At 41.5% G+C, this 26,915-nt stretch overlaps 1 protein-coding gene and 1 long non-coding RNA gene across 5 annotated transcripts in view; one reads left to right on the top strand and one right to left on the bottom strand.

The window, feature by feature from the left end:
• AKAP7 (A-kinase anchoring protein 7) overlaps positions 1-26,915 on the bottom strand; it is a 163,351-nt gene that overhangs the window by 13,544 nt on the left and 122,892 nt on the right. For 2 of the 4 annotated variants that reach the window (XM_070073554.1, XM_051855332.2), the window contains exon 8: positions 15,011-15,079. The exons of the other annotated variants lie outside the window; for them this stretch is intronic. In XM_070073554.1, the coding sequence (XP_069929655.1) occupies positions 15,011-15,079 (69 nt within the window). The remainder of the gene's footprint in view (positions 1-15,010; positions 15,080-26,915) is intronic. 4 annotated transcript variants of the gene reach the window in all.
• On the top strand, positions 16,892-18,497 carry LOC138849588 (uncharacterized). Its single transcript, XR_011388525.1, has 2 exons — positions 16,892-17,020; positions 17,375-18,497. It is a non-coding gene; the product is annotated as an uncharacterized lncRNA (long non-coding RNA).

The raw sequence follows: 26,915 nt of genomic DNA on the forward strand, positions 1-26,915 counted from the left end.
CCACAAAGGTATCAAAGCCATTCAAAAAAAGAAAGAATTATCTTTTAAACAAACAGTACTAGAATAATTACATATTCATATGCTAAAAATAAGAATCTCAAACTGATTTCACACCACATAAAAAATTAACCCCAAATGGACCACACACATAATATAAGAGCTAAATACGTAAAGTGCATAGACAAAGACAGATTTTCTTAGTGATCCTGAATCTGGCAGAGATTTTTTAATTAGGACACAAAAACCACAAAGTACGTTTTTAAATAATAAATCTCATTTCATTAAAACATAGAACTTTTTCTTTCTCAAGACACTGCTAAGAAAATAAAAAGGCACCCTGTACATTAGGAGAAAATAGACCTATTAATGTAATCAGAATACAGAAAGAACTCTTACAACTTAGTAAGAAAGCAACCAACCAAATATGAAAATGGTCAACAGAATGGAACAGTTACTACACAAAAGGTATATGGATTGCTGATAAATATGTGAAAACATACTCAACATTATTACTCACCAGCAAAATGCAAATTAAAGTCACAATGAGATTCCACTACATACCCACTAGGATACTTGTCAGTTAAAAAGATAGACAAGTGTTGGCAAGAATTGGGACTCCTGTTGCTAGTGGCAATGCAAACGTGGTATAATCACTTTGTAAAAACAGACTGGGAATGTTTTAAAATGCTGGTCATATTCTTACCATGTAACTAAGCAATCTCCATTTGGAGTTAGTCTTGAAAGTAAGTGAAAAGAAAGCATGTGCTCACATAAACACCTATACAGAACGTCTATGGAAGCTTTATTCAGTTACCCCAAACTAGAAATCACCCAAATACCCTTCAACTAGTGAATGAGTCAGTGAGCTGTGCACGTCCACACGGTGGAAACACTCAGTACAAAGTAATAAAATACAGACATATGCAACCATACAGATGATTCTATACTTTTCTATATGAAAATGACCACATTCTAAAGGCTGCATACTGTGTGATTTCATTTTAGGATATTCTAGAAATGGGAAAACTAGACTGCCAACAGACTAGTGGTTCCAGGGGCCAGCAGTGGCAGGAAGGCAGGGCTGACTACAAAAGGGCACAAGAGAATTTTAGAGGATGATGGAGTTGTTTGGTCTTGTCTGTGGGAGTGGTGATATGTGCTGACTGAAACAGAATTGAGTACAAGGAAGATTGAATTTTAACGTATATTTAATGTATATAATTTTTAAAATATTGAGAACAATATTCTCCCCTTTACAGAGGTCACTATGTGAATCTGCTGTCACTCTAGGCAGTTAGCATGTGGCTAGCTGTAAGCACTGTAAGGAAGACTTTCTCAGTTCTTCTGTCTAAAGACACATCTCAACTGCAGGGTCTGTACTCTCATTGCTGCAAATCTCAGATTCTCAGCTACTTTCCTTTTCAATCATGTTTTTCTGTGGTGTTCAATATAAAATTTGAAAAATAACTTTCACGAAGTCGAGTGTGGCATTTCTTTTAGATTCATTATTTTTATTTTAAAGGCTGAGCAACAGAGAGGGAGGGATGGAGGAAGAAAGGGAGGTAAGGAGAGAAGGAAGGGTAGGAGGGGGTAGAGAAAGAGAGAGACAGAGAGAATGTTCCAACCTGTAGTTTACTCCCTAAATGGCCACAACAGCCAGGTCTGGGCCAGGCTGAAGCCAAGAGCCCAGAACTTTATCCTGGTCTCCTACACTGGTTGCAGAGACCCAAGCAATTGGGCATCCTCTATTGCCTTCCCAGATGTATAAGCAGGATGCTAGACTGGAAGCAGAGCAGCCAGGTCTCAAACCAGCACTTGATACTGGATGCCACTGTCCAAGTGGCAGTTTACCCTGCTGTGGCAAGATGCCCACCCCTGCTGTGGTTTCTGAGAATGAATGTGACCCAGATAGTTTTATTCCATCTCTTCAGTGTACCAGACATGCATTAAGTGCACACCCAGTGCATGATTGACAAGTGGTCACTATCACTCTGTCATTGAAATTTGTTTCACAGGGCACTGTGCTCAATGACGTGTTTTGCCTTGCATTGTTTGTCAGTTCCTGTTGGCTCTTACATATCGTAAGTTGCAACCTGTGGGGGTTTTCCTCCCTGAGTTTTGGATCCTATATTTGTTCAGGCTGGAAGAGAGACTCCTCAAGATCCCTGATTGGTTGCTGAATGCCACTCTGAGTCACTTTGTGCACAACTGATTCCGAGATGCCATTGTGGGCAGTGATGGGAGCAACAGTTCTTCCATACCCAAGTCCTGGCCCACAGCAAAACCAGTACAAGTATAGCTACCATCAAAAATGATTTCTTTGTGTAACAGAGAAAAAATAAATGCAGTTTCAAACATGTAGTTTCAACCATGTCCCAAGCATAAATTTCCAAATAATCATGCTCTTGACTGACAGTAAAACAAGTAGGCCAAAAAAGGAAACACCGCTTAAAGGCTTAAAATTATTATACTCACATAATTTATTGTCATCTATTTTAATAAAAGTTTACATAGAATTTGAAAATATGACAACTAGAATTAAGTTTCACTTATTTGACCAATACACCTGCTCATGGAAATATATATTTTTCCTTCTATTCTAGATCAAGTGTTGATTCAAGCAGAAATAAAGATCAATTTCCTGTTATGAAGGCAACGTGTACCAAGGTAGGTCAGCATAATAAATGTTAACAATCTAATCTAGTAAAATAAATCATAAATTGTAGATACCACTTTACCTCTCTTGTGGGCAATAAGCACACGCCCAGGCCAGAAAGCACCACAGGTTGGGAAAACTTTCATAATTCCAAGTCACTAATAGCTATGAGAGAGATACTTCCTTCTACTGCTCTCCATAACACACCATAGTCTTTCAAAAGTACTTTCAGCAATGTTATCTCATTTGGTTCTCACATTAATCTCATGAGGTAAAATAAGTTATTCTTCCCAAGAACAATGACACTCAAGAGGTCACATAAATTGTGTAAACTCACACAGCTTTCATGATGGGATTCACAATTCTCTCACTAGAAATCAGGAAGCTTAGTTCATCCAGGACACCCCCCACCCAAGCAAATACTGTACAGGACATTCATTCTAGGAAAAAGAAGTACACGTGTGGAAAATGCCATACAGGTTAATGACTGATTGACTGGAAAAGAATACTAATTCAGGTTTCATTCTCAGATGGAGATTTTCCATAGTCAAGAATGGCACTGACTAATGCCATACCATTCCTTCTCTTCCTTCCCTCCCTCTTTCCTCCCAGAAACATCCACTGACCACCTTCTACTTGTAATAAGCACTGTGCTATGAATAAAAAAAAAATGAATTCATGATGGGCCCTGCTTTCAGGAAACCTGCAACTTAGTATAAGTAAAAGCACATGTTAACTGGGGCCGGTGCTGTGGCGCAGAGGGTTAACACCCTGGCTTGAAGCACCGGCATCGCATAGGGGCGCCAGTTCGAGACCTGGCTGGTCCTCTTCCACTCCAGCTCTCTGTTATGGCCTGAGAAAGCAGTAGAAGATGGCCCACGTCCTTGGGCCCCAGCACCCACGTGAGAGACCCAGAAGAAGATCCTGGCTCCTGGCTTCGGATTGGCGCAGCTCTGGCCGTTGTGGCCATCTGGGGAGTGAACCAGCGGATGGAAGACCTCTCTCTTTCTACCTTTCTCTGTAACTCTTTCAAATAAATGAAATAATACATCTTTTAAAAAAGAAAAAACACATGTTAACTAATAAGTAAGAGACCATCAATGCTGCAAAGGAGAGCTGTACATAGAGTGAGTGAAGAGTGACCAATCCTATCTGAGGGGAAATACCCAAAACAGTGTCCTATTCCTGAAGCTTGAGCCAGGTCTTGTACAGTGATTTGGAGTTACTCAGGTGGGTCAGGGTAGAACTGGCCCAACAGGAAAGTAAGACCAGCTTGGCTTGCCGGGTAACGGCAGAACTAGTGTGTAATGACTGATGAGGTGGGAGAGAGGACAAGGATGAGGCTGGAAGCACACCCAGGGGAGAGAGTCCATGCAGGTCTGCAGAATGCATACCGAGAAGTTCGCTCATCATTTCTTGACCATCTATTATGGTCAATATACACGCCCATATCCTGAGATGCACACAAATTATTAAGGCTTGTCTCCATGGAATCACTTATTCCAACCCACCTATGAGGTAACAGTGTTAATGTAAATGCAATTTTGAGGACAATGCTAATGTTTACAAATGTAAGCTTGGGTCTCAGAACATTCCTAGTTATGTTGCAGGAAAACACTGGATGTGTCACTACCCAGTGATTTTATTTTGTTTTAGTTTTGATGTAAATAACCAGCTATTAAGCTTAGTGAGAGGGACTAAAATATAAGCATAACTACAATGTAACTAAGAGCAACATAAATACTTTAAATATCACAGGATAACATTTTTTAATTTTAATATTTCTAAAAATTATATTAAAACTAGCTCATCTTATTCAGATGACTAATCCAAAACCAAACTCTTTTTGGATGAGTATGCAGAATGTATTTTACACTACAAAAATTTCATTGTAATCATTCGGTTAGCAAAGACATAAAATAGGTTAAACTTCATCTGTTCTTTCTGACAGTTTCCAAAATCTAATTTTTAAAGCTTGATCATGAAAATCCAGGTGCAAAGAAATGTTTGGTCACTATATTTTCCTTGTAAATACTAAGCAATCTGTAGATCAAAGTCAGTTCAGCAGTATAAAAACAGGTAATAGTGGATCAAAAAAAAAAAAACTTGAAGGTAAGATGATTAATCATTAAAAAAAAATCAAGAGATAAAGTCATCTTTGGCCATCCTTTCTTGGCATATAGTAAAAGCGAAGAAAGGACTAGAGCACACTTTAAAAAAAAAACAAACCTGAAAGCCTCAGCCCCATTACTGAGAGAAGCTGGAGAGGCTTTGAAGGCAGAAGCTGAAAGAAGATGGAGAAAACCAAACGTCCACAAGTCAGCCACAAGGGTGACTTCTACCTTTGTCTTATTATTAACACATGTAACTCAATAAATTGCTCCTGTTGTACATTAAGATCCTGTTTGGACTCTAATATTCCATTTCAGAGTGCCTGGGTCTGAGTCCTGGCTCTACTTCCAATTCCATCTTCCTACTAACGCACACCCTGGGTTAAGTGCCTGGGTCCCTGCCACCCACGTGGGAAACTCAGATTGAATTCCAGGCTGCTGGCTTCAGCCTGACCCAGCCCCAGCTGTACTGGATATCTGGGCAGTGAACCTGTGGATGGAAGCTCCGCCTCTCTGCCTTTCAAACAAATCAGTAAATAAATTTGTTTTTAAAGACTGAAAACCATAAAAAAGAATGTGCCTTGAAGATGTGAACTCCGGGCATCTAACCTCTCACTTCCTTGACTCATCCCACAGCCGATGCCTGCTCGGACTGGCTGCCAGATCCTCAGGAGCCCTCAGATCTTCCAGCACATCTAGCCACTGCCCCGGCCGCCTGGCAGCTGGGCCTTTGTTTCCCTGTGACCTCGAAGCCAGGAGAGCGGCTTTTCATTCCAAATGCTAACCTGCACCTGGCTGTAGTTTAACTCTCTACCTAACTCACCAATGTGCCCCTGTGTCACTGATGGACAGCGAACATCATGAACGTCGAATGAGAGGATTGCTTTAAAGAAACAGTCTTCAGACTACTATTTCAGAACGTATGCTTAACAAACTTGAAAAGAATAAATGACTTATAAAATGTTTATAAACTGTTGGTTAATTCATTTTTAAGTTTATTCTTTTTAAGTTTGCTACCTGATGAGTGAAGGTTTTCTTGGAAACATCTAACAACTCATCTGAATTACTGTACCATACTTAGCATTTTTTTAGACAAAGCCAATCACACACTAGGATAGATCTTAGCTTATTATCTATAGGGCTCACTCATACCAACTGCCAGTTGTTTAAAAAAAGAAAAGAAGGACCATCATCGTTGCACAGCAGGTAAAGCCACCACCTACAACACCAGCGTTGCATATGGGATATGGTTTGAGTCCCAGATGCTCTACTTCTGATCCAGCTCCCTGCTAATGCACCCAGGAAAGCAGCAGAAGATGTTAAAGTGCTTGAGCCCCTGCACCCATGTGGGAGACCGGAAGAAGCTCTTGGCTCCTGGCTTCAGTCTGACCCACCTCTGGATATTTTGGGAGTGAACCAGTGATTGGAAGATTCTTTGTCTCCCCTTATCTCTAACTCTGGCTTTCAAATAAGTAAAATAAATCTTTTTTTTTTTTTTTTCAAATTAAAAGAAAACCTATGCCAGTTTTCTTGCAAATAAAGCATCAATCAAACTTTGTTTTAAATCTTTGTCAAACTCTAATTTAGATGAAGTCCCACTAAAAATTATACCTTTGAGGATATACCCAGTAGTATACATAAGAAGTTACATCCAGTGATATATATATATATATAAGAAATCTTTAAAAATACATAGAATTGGTAGTTATAACATATCTTTCATTTCTAAAGTTGGTAATTTATACCTTTTGTCTTTTTTCCTAGTTAGACTAGCTAAAGGTTTGTTAATGTTATTGATGTCTTTTAAGAACAAGATTTTGGTTTCATTGATTTTCTCAATTGTTTCCCTGGTTTAAATTCTATTGATTTCTGTGCTAATTTTTATTATATCCTACCCTGTATTTTTTTATGTTCAATTTATTCTTTTATCTCTGGTTTCCAAGGAGGAACATTACATAATTGGCTGTAGATCACTCTTAATGTCAAATACAGGCATTTAGTGCTATAAATTTCACTTTATGCAGGAATTAAAAAAATGTCAAATTTTTAAGAATTACATACCACTATAGTTTTATATGATTTTGTGACTATTTGAAAATTTAATTTATATGAGTGAGCTGAACATCTTTTTTTTTTTTTTTTTTTTTTTTTTTTGACAGGCAGAGTGGATAGTGAGAGAGAGATACAGAGAGAAAGGTCTTCCTTTGCCATTGGTTCACCCTCCAATGGCTGCCGCAGCCGGCGCACTGTGGCCGGCGCATCACTCTGATCTGAAGCCGGGAGCCAGGTACTTATCCTGGTCTCCCATGGGGTGCAGGGCCCAAGGACCTGGGCCATCCTCCACTGCACTCCCTGGCCACAGCAGAGAGCTGGCCTGGAAGAGGGGCAACCGGGACAGAATCCGGCGCCCCGACCGGGACTAGAACCCAGTGTGCCGGTGCCGCAAGGCGGAGGATTAGCCTAGTGAGCCGCAGCACTGGCCTTCAGTTCAATTTTGTTTATACACCTGGCCTATATGCTCAATTATAGTCTATTTACTTTTTATTTGTTGAATTCATTATTTAGTAGAGTATCAATCCCCTGACATGTAAATTTAAAATGTTATCACAAAAACAATATTGAGAAAGACAGGGGGGAAAAATCAAAATTTATGAGGTGCATAGATGGTTCAATAATGTACCTAGACAGCCGGCGCCGCGGCTCAACAGGCTAATCCTCCACCTTGCGGCACCAGCACACAGGGTTCTAGTCCCGGTCAGGGCGCCGGATTCTGTCCCAGTTGCTCCTCTTCCAGGCCAGCCCTCTGCTGTGGCCAGGGAGTGCAGTGGAGGATGGCCCAAGTACTTGGGCCCTGCACCCCATGGGAGACCAGGATAAGTACCTGGCTCCTGCCATCGGATCAGCGTGGTGCCGCGACGGCCATTGGAGGGTGAACCAACGGCAAAAGGAAGACCTTTCTCTCTGTCTCTCTCTCACTGTCCACTCTGCCTGTCAAAAAAAAAAAATACACATATACATACATATATGTGTAAAATACATATATATATTTTTAGAGATACCCTTTCAGGTAATGTATTATGAAGTATTAATGCAAAATCTGACCAGGATAACTTCCATGTTTTAGGAATGCATTTCAGTTCTGTTCCCTTTTAAAACAAGCCTTATTGCAAACATAATTAAAACATTACAGGTTTAATGTATTTTTTATCATCTGACTTCGAAGACCACCAAAATGCGCTCCGTGAAAACTAATACCCCCTGTCCTTATGTCCCCCTTCTTCTCTCCCTTCCACCTTAAAGAACCCTCTAAATCATTCCAGACAGCGCAGTCTTCGCCTTCGCTCATGCGCGCTCGGCAGCCTGAGTCATGTGGCCTTCCTCTGGTGATGTGATGTGCTTTCCAGGTTCCTCACCAGGTGGGCCTCCCTCAGGAAACATTTCTGCTTGTGAGCAGAGCTCTCAATATGGTCTGACTATGACAGACCTAGTGGAAAGTCTCAGATTCACAAATCATCTGCTTGTCAGTTTATTAGCTACTGGAACCATCAATCAAAACCCTGAAGAGGATGCACTTTATGACTCACTTTAGCTGAACATTTAAAATGCTGAGAAAATGTGATTTTTATTTTTGCTCTAACAGTCGGACGTAAGATACCAAATTAAAGCCTGATGTAATTCACGAGGCAAATGCCAACAACTATCTGACCACTTAATCAGAGGCGAGGTGGGGGAAGGGCGCAGTCACAAGTGGAACACCCTTTTCCTCAGACTCCTTCTTCCCTCTCCCTACAGGCCGCGTGAGCGCCCTCCATCTACTCCAAGTATCTCATTTGCATGTCATTTTCTCCCTGATACAGAACAGCCTTATAATTTTTTAAAATTTTTTATAATTTTCCAGTATATACATCTTCTTTTAATAAATGTCCCTGACTAATTTGCATAAGGTTTTGGTGCAATGTATAGAAACAGGAAATTATAAGCCTTACATGACTTTAATTCAGCCTTTAATAAAATGAACATTTACATCTGGTTAGCACAGAATTTAAGGTAAAGCTGCAATTACCTTATATTTTCATCATACAGTTCAGGGTTTGTCTATGACTATTTGCTAAGGGCAAAGAGCTTTACTATGCAACTGAAACAAATGCTTCAATAGGTTCCAAGGTCTGTTAATTTGTAACTCTGACATAATCAGTGCCTGTTATGTGCCCTTTATTTGCCAAAATGTTTGTGGCAGAAACTGTGTTTGCTCTTGTCAAGTCGTAAACTCTGCCTGAGATAGGAACTCAAGGTAGCCTCCAATGTGGGTGGTAATTTACCAACTTAGCCCTGTATCTTCCCTGGCAGATAGGGGTGTGGCTTGGCTTCATAGCCTGAAAACATTAAGAGCCTGTATTTTGGCTTTTTCTGCTCAGAGGATAATAAACCTTGGGATCCAAACAGATTTCAACAGTCATGTCAAAAAAATTTTTTCTTTTCTTTTTTTTTTTTCTTAAAGAAAAGCCAACAAGAGAGACCATGTGTTACTCATCATTGTACCTTCCAGACACCTGGCTCAGAGATTCCCAATATGCTGGCTTCAACAATATTAACTGAAGTGAACTCAACTACTCTCACAGCAGCTCTTGATTGGGCCAAATTTCACTGCAACTACAATGGAACATGAAGGTTCAGAAGAACTCAGAGAGCTTTAGCCTCTTTGCTAGGCTTGATAATATTCATTCCAGAACATACACCGGAGCTTGGCATATAATAAATATAATTCCTCTGCAACAAATAAGAGTGTTTTAATTATGTATTCAAAGTCACCTTAGGAGTCAGTTTGGCAGAAATGAGGTTTTTTTTCTACTTATATAAAGCCATTGGTTGCAGTTGACAAAAATTTAACTCAAGCAAGTTTAACCAAAAGAAAAGGGAAGGATTTATTGCTTCATGCAGTGGAGAAGGTCCTGAGCGTGGCTGATCGCAGACACTCAAACACTTATCAGGACTGGCTCAAAATTTCCCGCTCCTCTCAGAGGCTCGCTCTCTACTGCACTGGCTTCACGCACAGGACTCCCCAGCACTCCCACCAACAAGCAGGCTTCTGCTTGCATTGTTTCTGCTCACACCCCAAAAGGAAGACTGTGGTTGACTTCGATTGGACCATGTGTCTCTCCTAGAGAAAGAAGTGAGGCATTCTGATAGGAGCCCAAAACGAGGTGGAGGGACTACAAGCCCCCGAAGGAAAGGAAAGGATGCTGTGTTGATCAATGCTGCAGTCTACAAAACAATTCAAGGTCTGAAGACCTAAGTCCCATTTGTTCCCTCCTTCGGGTATGTTGTAAATAAGCCACAGTCCTGCCAAGCTCACTCTGACTATGGCTATGGCTATGCAATTACCACTCTTTACTTGTTGCAGAGAAATTATATATTTACTGAATCAATGATACGCCCAGCACAGCATCGGCCATTTCCCCAACCCTCGGTTTTTCTACCACACGACAGAGTTTTAAGGCTCTTTCACATTTCTTCCTTTGGGTGTCGTAAGTCTGTCAAGGACCTGCATATTAAGTGTGGCCAAAATTAAAAAGAAGGCAAATATCTACAGGAAGTAATTTACCAGATGTCCTCAAAGAATCTTACTAGCCTGAGTCTAATGCCTGAAACTCCTCCATTAGATTGTTTGGGGGCTGTCATTACTGTTTCTTAATTTATTATTTCACTACAAATACTTCCTAAGAGCACTTGGGCTAACTTGTTCTTAGTAAGACATTCTTAATCAAATGCCTTGGGAAGGAGTAAGGATGAAAAGCCTTTTTTGGTTAACCCAAATCCTCATGTGCATCGGACTCCTTGCTCCTTTTTTAACTCGGCTCCCAGGAAAGATACAGGATAGGTTACTTCCCATGGCTAGAGGACTGAGCACCTGGCAATGACTCCCCAGTGGCTCTACCAGGGGATGGGAACAGTTCTACAACCTTGTTCTACCCAGTGAAAATCAGTCAGCATTTGATGGTGGAACCCAGGTCAATTCTAGGAAACTGTGAGAACAACAACAAAAGTAAGGACAGTAACCACATGGCCCATGAATTAACAGAAGAAGCCAGGGTGGTAAGATAAGAATCCTAAATACTGGCATTTGCTCTAATGTTTCTTCATTTGGAAAGAAATCTCATGGGTACACATTGTCTAAGAAGAGAAAACTGCTCTTCAGTGTCCATGGCTAAATGGTTTACAACTGCCACCACAGTATCACCCATAGGGACCTTATGAGAAGTGCAGTCTCGGGTTACATGCACTACCAATGGCTTCTCTGCTTCAGTCACTGAGCTGCCTGAGATCCCAGCCTCCTGTCAGCTCCTGGCTCCAGGGAGTTCCTGAAGGACTTCGGCTTTCAACGACTCCCCATTAGATGGCACAGCCCAGGGGTATGGTGAAGCTAATCCCAACATAGTACCTGGCACACCGGAAGCATTTGATAATTTAAAAAGTGGGGGAGAGCAAGGGAAGGAGACAGACCAGGAGAAGGAAGAGGAAGCAATGTAAAGAAATGCATCACATCCACATAACTCATTCTTCTATTCCCTAAACCTTTAGTTCTAAGGAGCAAAAGGAGGAGAGGCAGGAGAATGAAAAATTTCAAAATCATAATTGAATCCACGTTCCTTGACTCTCAGGAATTAAGGCCCAAAGAGGGATAGAAGGCCAGCACTGCGGCTCACTAGGCTAATCCTCCACCTGCGGCGCCGGCACCCTGGGTTCTAGTCCCGGTCTGGGCACCGGATTCTGTCCCCGTTGCTCCTCTTCCAGTCCAGCTCTCTGCTGTGGCCTGGAAAGGCAGTGGAGGATGATCCAAGTGCTTGGGCCCTGCACCTGCATGGGAGACCAGGAGGAAGCACCGGCTCCTAACTTCGGATCAGCGCAGCGCGCCGGCTGTAGCAGCCATTTGGGGGGTGAACCAACGGAAGGAAGACCTTTCTCTGTCTCTCTCACTGTCTATAACTCTCTCTCTGTATAACTCTGCCTGGCAAAAAAAAAAAAAAAAAAAAAAAGGGATAGAAGCTTACCCAGAACCAGCCTGGATGATAGTAGCAGAGTGGGGTTTGTCACCCAGGTCTCCATGCTCCCAGGCCTGTGCTCTCTGCACAGGAAGCACTGCACACCAAGCCACGGGCTGTGTCCTCATCAGGCAGCAGCAGAACTGGTGTGCAGGGCCGACTCTGTGGCCTAGCAGGTAAAGCTGGCACTGCAGGAGCCATATGGGCACCAGTTCAAGACCTAGGTGTTCCACTTCTGATCCAGCTTTCTGCTATGGCCTGGGAAAGCAGTAGAGGATGGCCCAAGTCCTTGGGCCCCTGCATCCTTATGAGAGATCCAGAGGAAGCTCCTGGCTCCTGATCAGTGCAGCTTCAGCCATTGCGGCCAACTGAGTAGTGAACCAGCGGATGGAAGACCTCTCTCTCTCTCTCTCTCTGTCTCTCTCTCTCTGCCTCTTTCTTCTCTCTCTGTGTGTGTAACTCTGACTTTCAAATAAATATATAAATCTTTAAAAAGAAAAAAAGAACTGATGTGCTGCTGTGACCCTGTGTGCAAGTGCCTTTATACTGGCCAAGAAGGAAAACTGATGTTACTGTCCACCAACAGGACGCTCCCTGTCCACTGTCTTTGGGTCCCAGGCCAAAGTGAGACCTGTTCAAATGTTTCTCTGCTGCAAGGCTCTTTATGCTTCTAATATGAACCACTCATTCCAAATTCTGTTCTCTAATAGGCTCATGCATACTCCTGTTCTCTCAAAGTCATGACTTAACAGGATAGATGTGTCACTCTGCTCACTGCCAGGTATTCAGAATGTGCCTTCTCTGGGTAAGAAACTAATAGAGTACGGCTTAGAGAGGTATATGGCAATGGGTCCTGAGAACAGGGTGCTTAAAATCCATGTGAAAACACAAAGCAGATACATCAAAGATAACCACAAAGTCAGCATATCTTTCATGCAAAGGAAAAAAGCCAAGCAAAAGTCTATAGCTTTAGAAAGCCTTCTGAAGACTTAGAAAATCTACATGTAGACTTCCTGATGGTAACTGAAAAAGTGCAACTCTGTTGGTAAGGTTGGTGATTATAGTATTCACCAGAAATGAAACTCACCTTGCATATCCAACTTACATATTGACAGAGCACCATCAAATTCCTCATCATGAGAAATGACCTTGAGAGTTGACTTAATTTATGAAATGAATTTTGTAAGTGATCTTAGTAATTCACCCACCCAAAATGACTGTATTGTAACATTTTTTTTGACAGGAAGAGTTAGACAGTGAGAGAGACAGACAAAGAGAAAGGTCTTCCTTTTCCGTTGGTTCACCCCTCAAATGGCCGCTACAGCCAACACGCTGCACTGATCCAAAGCCAGGAGCCAGGTGCTTCCTCCTGGTATCCTATGTGGGTGCAAGGCCCAAGGACCTGGGCCATCCTCCACTGCCCTCCCGGGCCACAGCAGAGAGCTGGACTGGAAGAGAATCTGGGACAGAATCTGGCGCCCCAACCAGGACTAGAACCCGGGGTGCTGGCACTACAGGCAGAGATTAGCCAAGTGAGCCACGGCGCCAGCCTAAGTATAAAATTAAAACATCTATCTTTTCCTACACAGACTTACACTAATATTTTATTTTCAGCATCACAGAATATCAACACTAGAAAGTAACTGAACTGTCTATGTACCTAATGACTAGTGGGCTCATTCTTACAACATCCTAGGTGGGGATTCCCTATATTTGAACACTTGTAATGGGGGTGGTAGTTTGGCCTGGCTATTTAGATGCCACTTGGGATGCTTGTGTCAAATACTGGAGTTCCTGTGTTCAAGTCTCAGCTACACTTCCAATTCCAGCATCTTGCTAACACGTACCCTGGGAGGCAACAGGTAATGAGTGAAGTAGCTGGGTCCCTGCCACCCACGTGGGAGATTCAGATTGAGTTCTGAGCTCTTAAATTTGACCTGGCCCATCCTTGGTTGTTGGGGGCATTTAGAGAGTAAACCAGAGAATGAAAAGTCTCCTGCTCCCCTCACACACACACACACACACACACACTCTCTCTCTCTGCCTTTCAAATAAACAAATTAAAAAAAAAATACTTGTAGTGACAGGAGACTGACTATCTCATGAAGGAGTTTGGCTCATCTTTGGGCATTCACTAGCTCTGTATGAAAACAATGACTTCAAAATGGGAAAATCTGCATTTGGAAACAGCAACAAACATTTTCTAATTAGTTACAGAGATATCTGGTTATTAAATTTTCTTTGCAGGGTTATTTAGTGAGATAAACCACAATGGTCACTATGCCTGTGCAAGAACATTTCTGTTCATGGGCATCCCTTTCAGTCAGCTCTGATTTTGCTTATTTGAGAAATCAGTTTAGCAAAAACTATACTGGGGAATTCCTACAGTATGTGTCAATCCTTCAATATTTATGGCAATTTTTAAAGCTCAGCATGTTTCTGTGTAGCAATAGGTAAGAGTACAATCTTCCAGGAACCATGTATTTACTGTTACTCTATTCTATTTGCTGTGGTCAAAAAAAGTGTAGTTTAGAAAACCATTCACCTGCTGGGATGCAAACAAAAAGGGATGGAACAGGCATTCTGGCACAGCGGGTTAAGCTGCTACTTTGGATGCCCATATCCTGTATCAGAGTGCCTGGGATCAAGTCCCAGATTTCTGATCCAGCTTTCTACTAATGTACACCCCAGGAGGCAGAAGATGAGGGCTCAAGTACTTGGGTCCCTGCCACCCTTGTGGGAGACTTGGATTGAGTTCTGAGCTCCTGGCTTCAGCCCCGCCCAGCCCTGGCTGTTGCGGGTATTTGAGGACGTAAACTAGCAGATGGAAAAGTGTACATACATATGCTCATTCTCCTCCCATAACCCCGACTTTCAAATACATTAAAAGAAATAAACCTTAAAAAAAAAAAAAAAAAAGGATCTCACTGTATTTTGCCGCATTGCCTGGTAAATCGACCATGATGAGCTCTGCTGTATTTGACTGGTCACCCCATTATCGAGCTCTCTGGCTTTGCATCCAGTTACCTTTCTACACAAAGTAGGGCCCATGCACCAACAATTGATTAAAAGATCATTTTGTCTGCGATCAGTAGATGAACTCTATATTGCTTAGAAATCAGTTAGATTAAAATTCATTCTATCTACCACCACCACCAGAGGGCAGAAGGAGGGTAAGACAGCAAGTGTCCCTTGGCTCTTACCACTCGGCCATCTGTAGACATCCTGGCTGTACCTCTGGAGGACGGCAGGGGATGAGCCTTCCACCTCACCTGTGTTTTAAGAATGATACCCACACATTTTAACTTTCACCAAAAACCAATTAAATTCTCCATTCTTTGAGCTCCCCTTGCAAGAAACAGTCCAGGCCCACCACCCTTTACAGCAGAATCAGCAGGGCATGGCCTGTTGTTACCTTTCTGTGCTCTGCCCCTGGTAGCAGCTCACAGAGTACATGGCCTGGAGCAAGTGAACACAGCTACTCCGTAGCTGGGGACACAAAGATAAGGAAGACCCAGGAGGCTACTGCACAACCCAGCAACAACACCAGAAAAATGGTGGGCCCTCTTCAATGTCTGCTGTGGATTCTTTCACTGGTCATCAACACAACTTATGGACTGGACACCTCCAAGTAGCTGCTAATTTACATGCTTCCTGAGGTGTGTGGGACAATGACTTCCCTTCCCTGCTACTGTCTAAAATGCCCCTTTATAAGTAATCCTAAGCATATATTACCAGCAGAATACAATGGACTGACATAGAAGCTTCTCTTCAAGCCATCCTGTAGCAGAGAAATTAAACACAGCATCAGCCAACAGCTCTACACAGTATAAAATGTGTGTGTGTGCATGCACATGTGCACAGATGGTGTGTGAACAGTGTGGACCAAACTAGGAGGAGAAAAACAGCAAAATACTGAAAAATCAAAGATAGAAGAACATAGGGAGAAAAGACCAGGGGTCAGCAGAGGAGTTTGAGCACAGAACACAAAGGCACTGATTCTAACTACCATTTGTGCTTCTGTGGGAGGATTCTGCTTTAGACTCTGTCTTGTCTTCATTTTCTCTTTTGGAAGTCTAGAATTTGAGAAAGTGAAAACAAAAAAGCAGTCTACACCACTTGCTGTCAATCAATATGAGGAAGCAAGACTTTGCTCCCCAATAGCCCTAGATAAGAAAGACAGAAAGGAGCAAATTCATCACTGAAGAGAAACTTGACTTCTCCAGAGGCAGCCAAGAAAATTGCTTATAGGCAAGGGAGGAAGAGAAGCAGAACTGAGGGAGAGGTCTCCAAGGTGAAATCAGAAGCAGTGGACCAGGAGGTGGAGAAGGGAGAGGAACAATTCACTCTCCCTGGGCACTTCTCCCTGCCAAGCCTTTTCAGATAGGGAGGTTCCCCAAGAAATGAACGAATCAACCAAAATCTGCAGGAACTACACATAAATCTTTCTGACAAGCACCTGAGAAGTTCGGAGCTTCCAAATGAATGCCAAATGCTCCCTGTTAGCCAGTGAATGACTCTCTTGTGAGGTCATGTCGGGTTGTAAGACCATACTGTTCTCTATCATTTCTCGAGTAAAATTTAGAGCGCAGTTTATTGAGCTGTGTTAACAATCACATGCTCCAAAGTCTTCTAACGCTTATGCCCAAGCATTCCCCAAAGACTTCTTGGGTAATACAATTTACTTCCCAAGAGACAGGGTATAGGATGGGTATTAATGTATTGAAACCTGCCCTGGCTAGTTTCCCAAGGCACCAGTAGCAGGAAATATAAGCCAGATGTGGCTCTCTGAGTAAATGAACCAGATATCATGGAATTCCATGGAGCTACTTAAATTAGAATCAAGCACTGATGTGACAGAAATGTGGCCGCCAACTCAGCAAGGATGACTGGAAACATTTTCATGAAAAGGAAGTAAAAATTCAGTATTCTGGGGCAACTCATGAAAGGCAAATTCTATCCAGCACACAAGTTAAAATGCCAGTTATTTTACTGAACAAAGCTAAACTATAACAAGCCAGCAAGGTGGGGGAGGGGGTAATCTTAATGCAAATATCACCAGTTGAGGTTCCCTTTTCAGGCCATAATCAGATGTGGAATCTGCCTAACATTCATTCTACAATAGTCAATGAGGATCCCGCTGGAGTCCAGAAGGCATCACAGATCTTTTATTTACACCTGAGGACCCACGAAAATACCTGCAAGTGTGTAAGGTATGCAATTTCTGGAACTGCCTTTCCTTCTCTACGTGTTACTGTTGAGCATTCTCTGAAAATCTGCCTGTTTCAGATAAGAAAGATGAAGCCTGGCTTTACATAGCAAATTGAATGCAGGGATTTTAAAAATAAACTCAGAACTAAACTCTGACTCTAGATAGTGTGATAAAAATGTGCTGCTAGAATGCCACCAGGAGAAAATCAGAAACGAGTGCTCGGGATTCTCTTTTCAAAGTCGCCTACCTATTGAGTCACTGTACTTTGACTGTTAATTTATAACTACACACCTGCCAGTCTTTTTAAGAAATGCGCCTTAGAAATCACAGCTGATGATTCTATCATTTCCATTAGAAAAACCACAACTACCCCGAAGAAGGCACCACGCCAAATAGTGGAAAAGAGTCGAGCACTGAGGCTTGTGCACAGGACCCAGCACACTTACAGATCTTCTCCTCCGCTCTCGAGAAAGGAAAGCAGCAGAGCTGGCCCATGGCACTGGAGCTGGCTTTCTCTCCCGGTGTTCTCTTCTCCGAGGGCACCCGAAGCAAAGCTGCAGCTGCACCGCGATCTGCGAGCACACGCCGCCTGTTCCTCTCCCAGGAGCAGCACAGGGAGCTGCAGGAGCCAATGCACAGCCAGGAGAGAGACTGGAGAAGGGAGCTCGCCGCGGCGACCAAAAAAGACTCCGCCTCCCGGTCCTCCAGCCGCACGCAAGTGCTCCGGGACCGGTGATCGGTGGGAAAAGGGGCCCGAGGCTCGCCGGATTCTCTCACAGCTCTGAGCTCCAGCCTCAGATCCGCCGTGCCACGTGCACTGTGCCGCTCTCCGCGTGCGTCTTTGAGAAGGTAACACAGAGTCCTTTCTCCCACGGACGAATGTTGCGATTACACATGGAAATTCAGATCGGAGGAAAAGCCCGTTATTTTCTGTCTGCTATTTAAAGAGGAAGAGCTTTCTTTTCTGGCCAGAATTTTTGGTTGCTTGGTTTTGCGGCGAACCCAAGCCAGCAGAACACGGGAAGCACAACTTGTGTGAAGCACCTTTTACCACCTAACGAAGTGCACGGGCCATGGAAGTGACAGGGAAACAGGGGTCAGGCACTGTCAGCTGATACTGGCACTCGACAGCCTGTCTTTGAAAGGTAAATACCTGCTTTCAAAATGCTGCCTTGTTCCCCTACTAAAGCATGAATCCACACTATGAATTTTGAAACTGTACCATCAAGTATGTCAGCAGCCTAGAAAATCCCTTAAGCCCAGAGGCACCACTAGGAAAAACATCGGGGATACCGGCATCTCTTTTCAAAGAAGCCACAAGGTAATTAATTGAGCAAATTCAGGCACAGCAAAACAACCCATTTTTAGACACAATGGATTCTGAACTTCCTGACATGAAGTTTGTAAATTGCATGTAATTGTCCAAAATCTTGCTTTATGACAGTGTAAGAATAAAAGATCGCTCTTGGTACCAGAAATTCCAGCTAAATTATTTTATTCCTCCACTTTTTATGGAGGTGCACACACACCTGTTTACCGGAGAGGGAACTGGATGATGATGTCAACTCCAAATGGCTCTGAACACACTACAACCACAGTCACACTCACTCATTCAAACAAAACAAGTATGCACTTTGCAAGACTAAAAGTCAATTTTATAAATTCTGGGTGTTGCATTTTTTAAAGCTCCCATTAAGAAGTGGAAAAGAACCAGAGTATACTTTCAATAGGGAGAATTTTTTTTAACTTTTACTTAGTAAATATAAAATTCCAAAGTACAGTTTATGGATTATAATGGTTTTCCCCCCCATAACTTCCCTCCCACTCACAACCCTCCCACCTCCTGCTCCCTCTCCATTCCATTCACATCAAGATTCATTTTCAATTATCTTTATATACAGAAGATCAATTTAGCATATATTAAGTAAAGATTTCGTCAGTTGGCACCCACACAGAACACAAAGTGTAAAATACTGTTTCAGTACTACTTATAGCATTAATTCACATTGAACAACACATTAAGGACAGAGATCCTACATGAGGAGTAAGTACACAGTGACTCCTGTTGTTGACTTAACAATTTGACACTCTTGTTTATGGCATCAGCAATCTCCCTAGGCTCTTGTCATGAGTTTCCAAGGCTATGGAAGCCTTTTGAGTTTGCCGACTTCAATCTTATTTAGACAAGGTCATAGTCAAAGTGGAAGTTCTCTCCTCCCTTCAGAGAAAGGTACCTCCTTCTTTGATGACCTGTTCTTTCCACTGGGATCTCACTTGCAGAGATCTTTCATTTAGTGTTTGGTGGTGGTTGTTGTTTTTGTCAGAGTGTCTTGGCTTTCCATGCCTAAAATACTCTCATGGGCTCGTCATACAGATCCAAATGCCTTAAGGGCTGATTCTGAGGCCAGAGTGCTGTTTAGGACATCTGCCATTCTATGAGTCTGCTGTTATCCCGCTTCCCATGTTGAATTGTTCTCTCCATTTTTTATTCTATCAGTTAGTATTAGCAGACACTAGTCTTGTTTATGTGATCCCTTTGACTCTTAGACCTATCAGTATGATCAATTGTGAACTGAAATTGATCACTTGGTCTAGTGAGATGGCATTGGTACATGCCACTTTGATGGGATTGTATTGGAATCCCCTAGCACATTTCTAACTCCACTATTTGGGGCAAGTCAGCTTGAGCATGTCCTAAATTGTACATCTCCTCCCTTTTGATGTACAAGTTTAAGAGTATTTTAGAATGTGCCAAGTAATGTAAGTTATTTCTGTGGATCATGTACTCCAATTTCCCAAAATAAGAAATACTATGAAGATCTATGTAATAAAAGGAAAATATTTGATCAAATAAAACTGGCAAGTCTACCCATGTAATTAAAACCGATATTTGAAATGTTACCTATCTTTAAATTACTTTCAATTTTTCAAGCTATTTAAAATCAATGCTTGTTTTGCCTTGATGCAAAGAGGTTACTACATTCGATCATTAAGTGAATATTGTATGTTTTATAATCAGATTTGTTTCTTCACAACTTACCAACTTGTAAATCAATAACAACTTTATACTGTTAAATTATTCCCTTTCAAATTCCTCAACATGAGTGGATACAGGCATATGTCTTGAAGTATAAAATAAGATTTTTGTATATGAATTTAAACAGTCCTAAAAGCAACATATAAGCCATATTAAGATTAGGAAACAAAAAAAGTGGCCAATAATCCTTAAAAAAGATGACATCAGAAGCTGGAACATATACTGAACACTGGAGGAGAGACACAGGGTGAAGTCCTTTCTGGCTCTAACACTGCCCCTCAGCATCTGGGAAACACTGGACAAGCCCTGGGTCTTCCCCGGGCTCTCGGTTTCTCTCTCCAAAAACAGAGCAGCTGAAATACTAGGTTCCTCTTCAGAACATTACATGATTTTGTGATCAAATAGCAAAGGAAATAAGAATCTGATAATTACCAGTTACCAATTACCCTACATATGACTTCTTTGTTAAAAGAAAGAAATGTTTACAGTAAAGACCCTTTATTGAAGGGAGTGAGTAACCCCTGACATTGCCAGTCATCAACCCTAGTGCAGTGAGTGTTAAAATCTGCTGCACTCCCCTGTTCACCACGGCGGCACTTTTCACCAACAGCCAAGATATAGAGTCTACCTAGGTGTCCATCGACAGACGAGCAGATACAGACAGTGTGGTACAGATGCAATGGAGTATTATTCAGCCCCAAGAAAGGAATAAAATCCTGACATGTACTGCTAAATGGATGGAAATGGAGATCATTATGCTAAGTAATAAGCCAGAAAGACAAAACCATATGTTCTCCCTCATATGTATAAGTTTAAAATAGTTGATCTGAACCTGGAATAGTGACTATTACAGGCTGAGGAGGGTAAGAGAGGGGGGTAGAGGGAGGTCAGACAACAGGTACCAAAACAGACAGCAGTAACAAGCATTACACAGTGCAGTGGGGTGGCCATAGGTTACAATAAGGTTCATTATCATTATATATACATAATTATATACAATAGAAAGAGCTTGAGGAGAGGAATGAAAGGATAGAAGAATGAAAGGGTGGTTGCCTGGCTTGACTGGTATACCCTGTGGGTGTGTCAAACGATTACACTGTACCCCATAAAACGATACAAGTATCCTGGGTTCAGTTCCAAACTCCATCTTCTGCCTCCAGCTTCCTGCTAATGCAGACCCTGGGAGACAGCAGTGCTGGCTCAAGTAATTGAGTTCCTGCCACCCATAAGGGGGACCTGGATTGCATTCTTGGCTCCTGGCTTCTGCCTCAGCCACGCTGAGCAGTTAGGGAGTGACTAGTAGATGGGAGTTCTACCTCTGTCTGTATCCCTCTCTGCCTACCTCCTGACTCTTTGCCTATCAAATAAATTTAAAACATTTTAAATCTATAAAGTATCACATGTTCTATCACAAATTTTAGAATATGTACTGTTTTGGACTTCTAATATAACTGGTACAACTGCCTTCCAGAAAGGATTTTTTTAATTATTTAAAGTAGAAAAGAAACAAAAACTTCATAATCAGCAGACATGAGTTTGAATCCCAGATGTTAACCATTATGAAACTATCTTCATCTTTAAATCAGGGAAATTCATGATAAAGTTTTGGTTTGTTGTTGCAAAGTAGACAGTTTTTGCAGGTGGAACACACAGATTGTCTGACATGGTATCTACATATGAGGGTATTTTTAAAAGTTCAAGAAAAATGGAATTCAAAGGTAAGTTTACTATGGTGCATAAAATTTGAAATCCATACATAAAGTTCATGAAAAATGTATATTAAAAAAGGAGTTATGAAGGAACTTCAAAAATGTCTGTACCAAAATAAAGTTACCTTTGACATGTTTTTCCACGAATCTGGAAGTATACTCATACATCACAATCTCACTAGCCCCAGCAACTAATCTTGCCTACTTCTCTTCTGATTTCCACCCTGCTAGCTGCCATCGTGAGTTAACACTCACATTTTTGGCTTCCAAATAAAAGATCCCTCACTGAAATGCAGAGCCTGTGGGAAACATTCTTACAATGAACTCCATCAACTTCATTAATTCTTTCCTGTTGGCACTGCCTCTGAAAATGGGCAAGTAAGCATAAAGTATAGAATATAATATTAGCAAGGAACAATTACCAAGAAATCCTGCAATCTAAGGAGATGCAGCTGTACCATATTAGAGGCTTTTTTTTTCCATAAGCACTAGAAGTGATTTAACCATAATAAAAGATTAGAAAACAATACAAATTCAAAATGGGAATTTCCAACATTTACTAGATACTAAAAATGATACTTTTAAGTGCTTTACATTTAATCCCTACAATGGCTCTGTGAGGAAGGGGTCATGACCAACACTGTCCCCACTTTACAAACAGTAAAGTAACTTGGGTAAAATCCCTCAGAGAATAATGTTAATAATGGGATCTGAACTCTAATTTGTCTGGCTCTATAGACCCTAAGTGTCTGATTCACAGCTTTATTTATTTATTTATTTGGCAGGTAAAGTTACAGACAGAGAGAAAGAGAAAGGTCTTCCTTCCATTGGTTCACTCCCCAAATGGCCGCTACACCAATCCGAAGCCAGAAGCCAAGTGCTTCTTCCTGGTATCCCATGCGGGTGCAGGGGCTCAAGCACTTGGGCCATCTTCCACTGCCTTCTCAGGCCACAGCAGAGAGCGGGACTGGAAGAGGAGCAACCGGGACCAGAACCGGCACCAATATGAGATGCTGGCACCACAGGCGGAGGATTAACCAAGTGAGCTACAGCGCCGGCCCCCAACACTCATTTTTTTAAAAAAGATTTATTTATTTATTTTACTTCAAAAGTAGAGTTAGAGAGAGAGACAGACAGCAAATGAGCTCTCCCATCCACTGTCTCACTCCCCAAATGGCCACAACTGCCGGGGCTGGGACAGGCCAATGCTAGGAGCCCAAAGCTTTTTTCAGGTCTCACAGATGGGTGCAGGGGCCCAAGCACTTGCGCCATCTTCAGTGGCCTTCCCAGGCAAATTAGCAGGGAGCTGGATGGGAAGTGGGACAGCCAGGACTCAAACCAGAGCCCATATGGGATGCCAGTGCTACAGGAGGTGGCTTAAGCTGTTACGCCATAGCGTCAGCCCAAGCACTGAATTATTAAACACAGTTTGTGTGTGCTGACAGCTTTATATAGCTGGTCCTCCATAACTATGGATTCAACCAATCACAGATCAAGAGTAACTGGGAAGGCCGTATATTGTGGCCAAACAGGTTAAGCTGCCACCTTGAGATGTCTGCATCCCCTCCAAGTGTTGGTTAGAATCCCAGCTATTATGCTTCCAATCCAGCTTTCTACTATACCTGGGAAGGCAGTGGATGGTGGTGCATGTACAGCCACATGGGAAACCTGGACATAGTTCTAGATTCTTGGCTTCAGTCTGGCCCAGCTCCAAGTGTTGCAGGTATTTGGAGGACAAACCAGCAAATGGAAGATCTCTCTATCCCTCTTTCTCTCCCTCTCCCTCCTTCATCTCTGTCACTCAGCCTTTCAAATTAATAAATAAATCAAGTTTTAAAAGATATTTGGAGGAAAATTGCATCTGTACTGAACATGTACACTTTTTATGTTATTATTCCCTAAATAATACTGTAAGATAACTATATATATATTTACATTGTATTAGGTAACATTAGTAATCTAGAGATGATTCTAGATATATGGGTGGATGTATATAAGTACAAATAGTACACCATTATATATAAGGGACTTGAGCATCCCCAGATTTTGCAAGGGTGGGTGGATAATCCTGGCACCAATCCCCATGGATACTGAGGGACAACTATGTAATAGCACACTACAATTTTAGCATAATGCATAGAAAAATGTCATTTAATCAAGCTCTATGGTAATATGTTTAAAATCTTGCCTTAGTTTCTCACATTTTGCCATCAAACCCTTTTACTGACACTGCTGGAGGAATATGATCCTATTTCAAAACAAAAGATATACTGATCTATCCCTTTAAGGTGCACTGTTAGCACTGCGGCCTGCTACCCATAGAAAGCTGACTCAATCAGGAGTACAGAGATTCCAGAAAGGACCTGGGAAGCACTGTCTTCCAGGAAAAACAGCAGAATGTACCATTCAAAAGTAATCCCCAAAGATGGTAATAGACTTTCATTAGGGAATTACATTCCTTTCAGTGGTATACAAACATCTACTATAACTAGATGATTTTACAAAGAAACAGGGTTAATCTTGATAAGGAAAATATCCGATTTCACTTTTATTAACTGAAAACCATAACCCTTTCATGCTTACTTTTTTCTCAGGCCTGCTACAGACCAATCATGATTGGGACAGTTGTTTCTGCTAGGGTAGTTTGAATTTTTATTATAATGGCTAGAAATGGCAGGGATAGAACTAAAAAGCATAGTATAGGGCATGGTGCCAGCTACCTTATCTGCATCTGCTATGAAATATCAGCTGACTATAGTCTCTAGTGGCAAAAAATAATTCTTAACCATGACCATGAACTTTAGTCTCTGTGTCATGGGCCGGCAACTTTTTACATCTGTAGTTGAATACAGGTTTGTTTGGGTTTCTGAGCAACCCTGCAGAAAAATTTTATTTGAAATTAAAAAAGTCTCCACAAAACTGTACAAATTACCAATTCTTGTGAGACTTCCAATTCACTAAATAAAGGAAATTTGAGTCTGACAACTGGTGGAAAGACATGAGAAAGAAAACAAAAGGTAAAAGACTCTTTATTCAAAAGAATGGAGAGAAAAGGGAACATTCAATCATAAAGTATAGAGAGGGATAAAGCTTTTATCTCTCCAAATGCTGGAACCATGTGTTAGGAGATCTGCTTTAAGCACAAAAGAGGTATTTCAGGAAAATTTCATAACACAGAAGATAACACATCTGAGGAAATTAGTAATCCAAGAAACATCGCAGTTTCAATGAAAACATAAGTTCATTGTCAATCATGTAAGTGATTGACAATTTATATAAAGTAGGATGCTTGGAAATATATCCTAGCTTTTGTGTTGACATCAGGGTACCAAGAGAAAACTGTTCTGGACCTGAAGTAAGCTGAATGGACATACCCAATACTGTACTCATGTTCTGTTACTCCATGTTCTTGTAAAACAAAAACCCAGCTCTCTCAATAATTAGTTCACAATAAGCACAGATCTACTGCCCACATAGATCTACTGCTCCTCCCCTGTAGAACCACTGCTGCATCTTTATAGTCATTCTGTAACCAAAAGGAAAGGTTCTAGAACCGCATCCTGAAACACTGATAGATGAAATCTGTCCTCACAAGGCTCTATGTAAGGGAAAGAAGCTAAAAACTATAACTGCAGGGGTGGGGGGCTCTGTACCTCTCACTGTTAAAAGTCCAATTTTAAATCCCAGACTGTGAAATTTGTGAGCCAAGAACATTAATTTTTTTGTCATTACTCCTATCTTAGTAGTACTTTCAACACACGTTTTACTTCTCTTTGCAGTGCTTTTGTTTTTCCCTAAAAATAAAAGTTACAGTATTGGTATTTGAAATTACCATGTGCTATACAATTTCTATGTAACTGGAAAGACAATGTGGGGGTTTTTACCCCCTTATAAAACACAAAGGAGAAAGACTTAGCACACCACAGACTACATATGTGCATTTAAGAAAGAGGAAGAGACATGTAGGTAACTGGAACTACAAAAGAAGTCCTCACTTTTTATCAATCCCTGATTGTCATTCCTCAACCTCTGCTGATAGATTTGTTTTGTGCTGATTTTCAAAGACATCCTTCACAGTTACTATTTAGTCAGCTCTTTTCTGTGAGTGTGGCCCAACTTTAAACAATGTACCCAACTTTTCTCTGAAGGGAAGAAAGAACCTCCACTTTGACTATGGCTCTGTCTAAATAAGGTCGGAGTTTGAGTTCCGTAGCTTTAGCAGCTCATGACAAGAGCCTCGGGTGATCACTGACATCATAAAAGAGTGTCAATTGTTAAATCAACAACAGCAGTCACTGTGCACTTGCTCCCTATGTAGAACCTCTGTCCTTAATGAGTTGTACTATGAGCATTAAAGGTAAAACTAGTCTTCAAACAGTACTTTATATTTTGTGTGTCTGTGTGGGTGCAAACTATTTAAATTTTTACTTAGTATAGAGTTGATCTTCTGTATAAACAGATAATTAAAAATGAATCTTAATGAATAATGGGATGGGAGAGGGGTAGAAGGTGGTTTGGTCTGGGGGTAGGAAGGCAGGTATGGGAGGAAGAACTGCTATAATCCAAAAGTTGTACTTACAAAATTTATATTTGTTAAATAAAAGCTTTCTATATATATATATATATATATAAAAAAACAATGTACCCAGTCAAAGCCTTTTCCTTAATTGAGAAATAAGTCAGAGAGGAGAATTTACTTCCCTGTTCAGTGGACAGGTAATAATAGGAGGTAGGCAGCTGCAAGGCAGACTGCCAGGTTCCAGCGTATGTCTGGACAGCTCTCGTTGACAGCGCATCTTTTCATCAAACAGGTGCCATGTATGATACGACAATCACACAAGCTCTGGGACTGAAGTTAACCCTTGAGTCGAGGAGCACAGACAGTGTGGGTGAGAGAGCCAGGACCAAATGGGGGAGGAGCCCCACATTCGCAGCCCTGATCTTGAGGGAGCAAGAGGGAGCCCAAAGTTCCCACTCATCAATCCCATTTGGTAGTTTTATTAAGGCAATGTAGTTGCAAGAGAACAAGAACCAGTAATTTTAGTTTGGAATCTCTAAATTACTGAGTTATTCTTACTAAAGGCTGCTTTCCACAGTGTGTCCTTTTCAGATATTGCAATGAAATCACAAAAACCAACACAAGTTACTTA

The sequence above is a fragment of the Oryctolagus cuniculus genome, chromosome 5 (assembly GCF_964237555.1).
Source record: "Oryctolagus cuniculus chromosome 5, mOryCun1.1, whole genome shotgun sequence".
Taxonomy (NCBI): Eukaryota; Metazoa; Chordata; class Mammalia; order Lagomorpha; family Leporidae; genus Oryctolagus; species Oryctolagus cuniculus.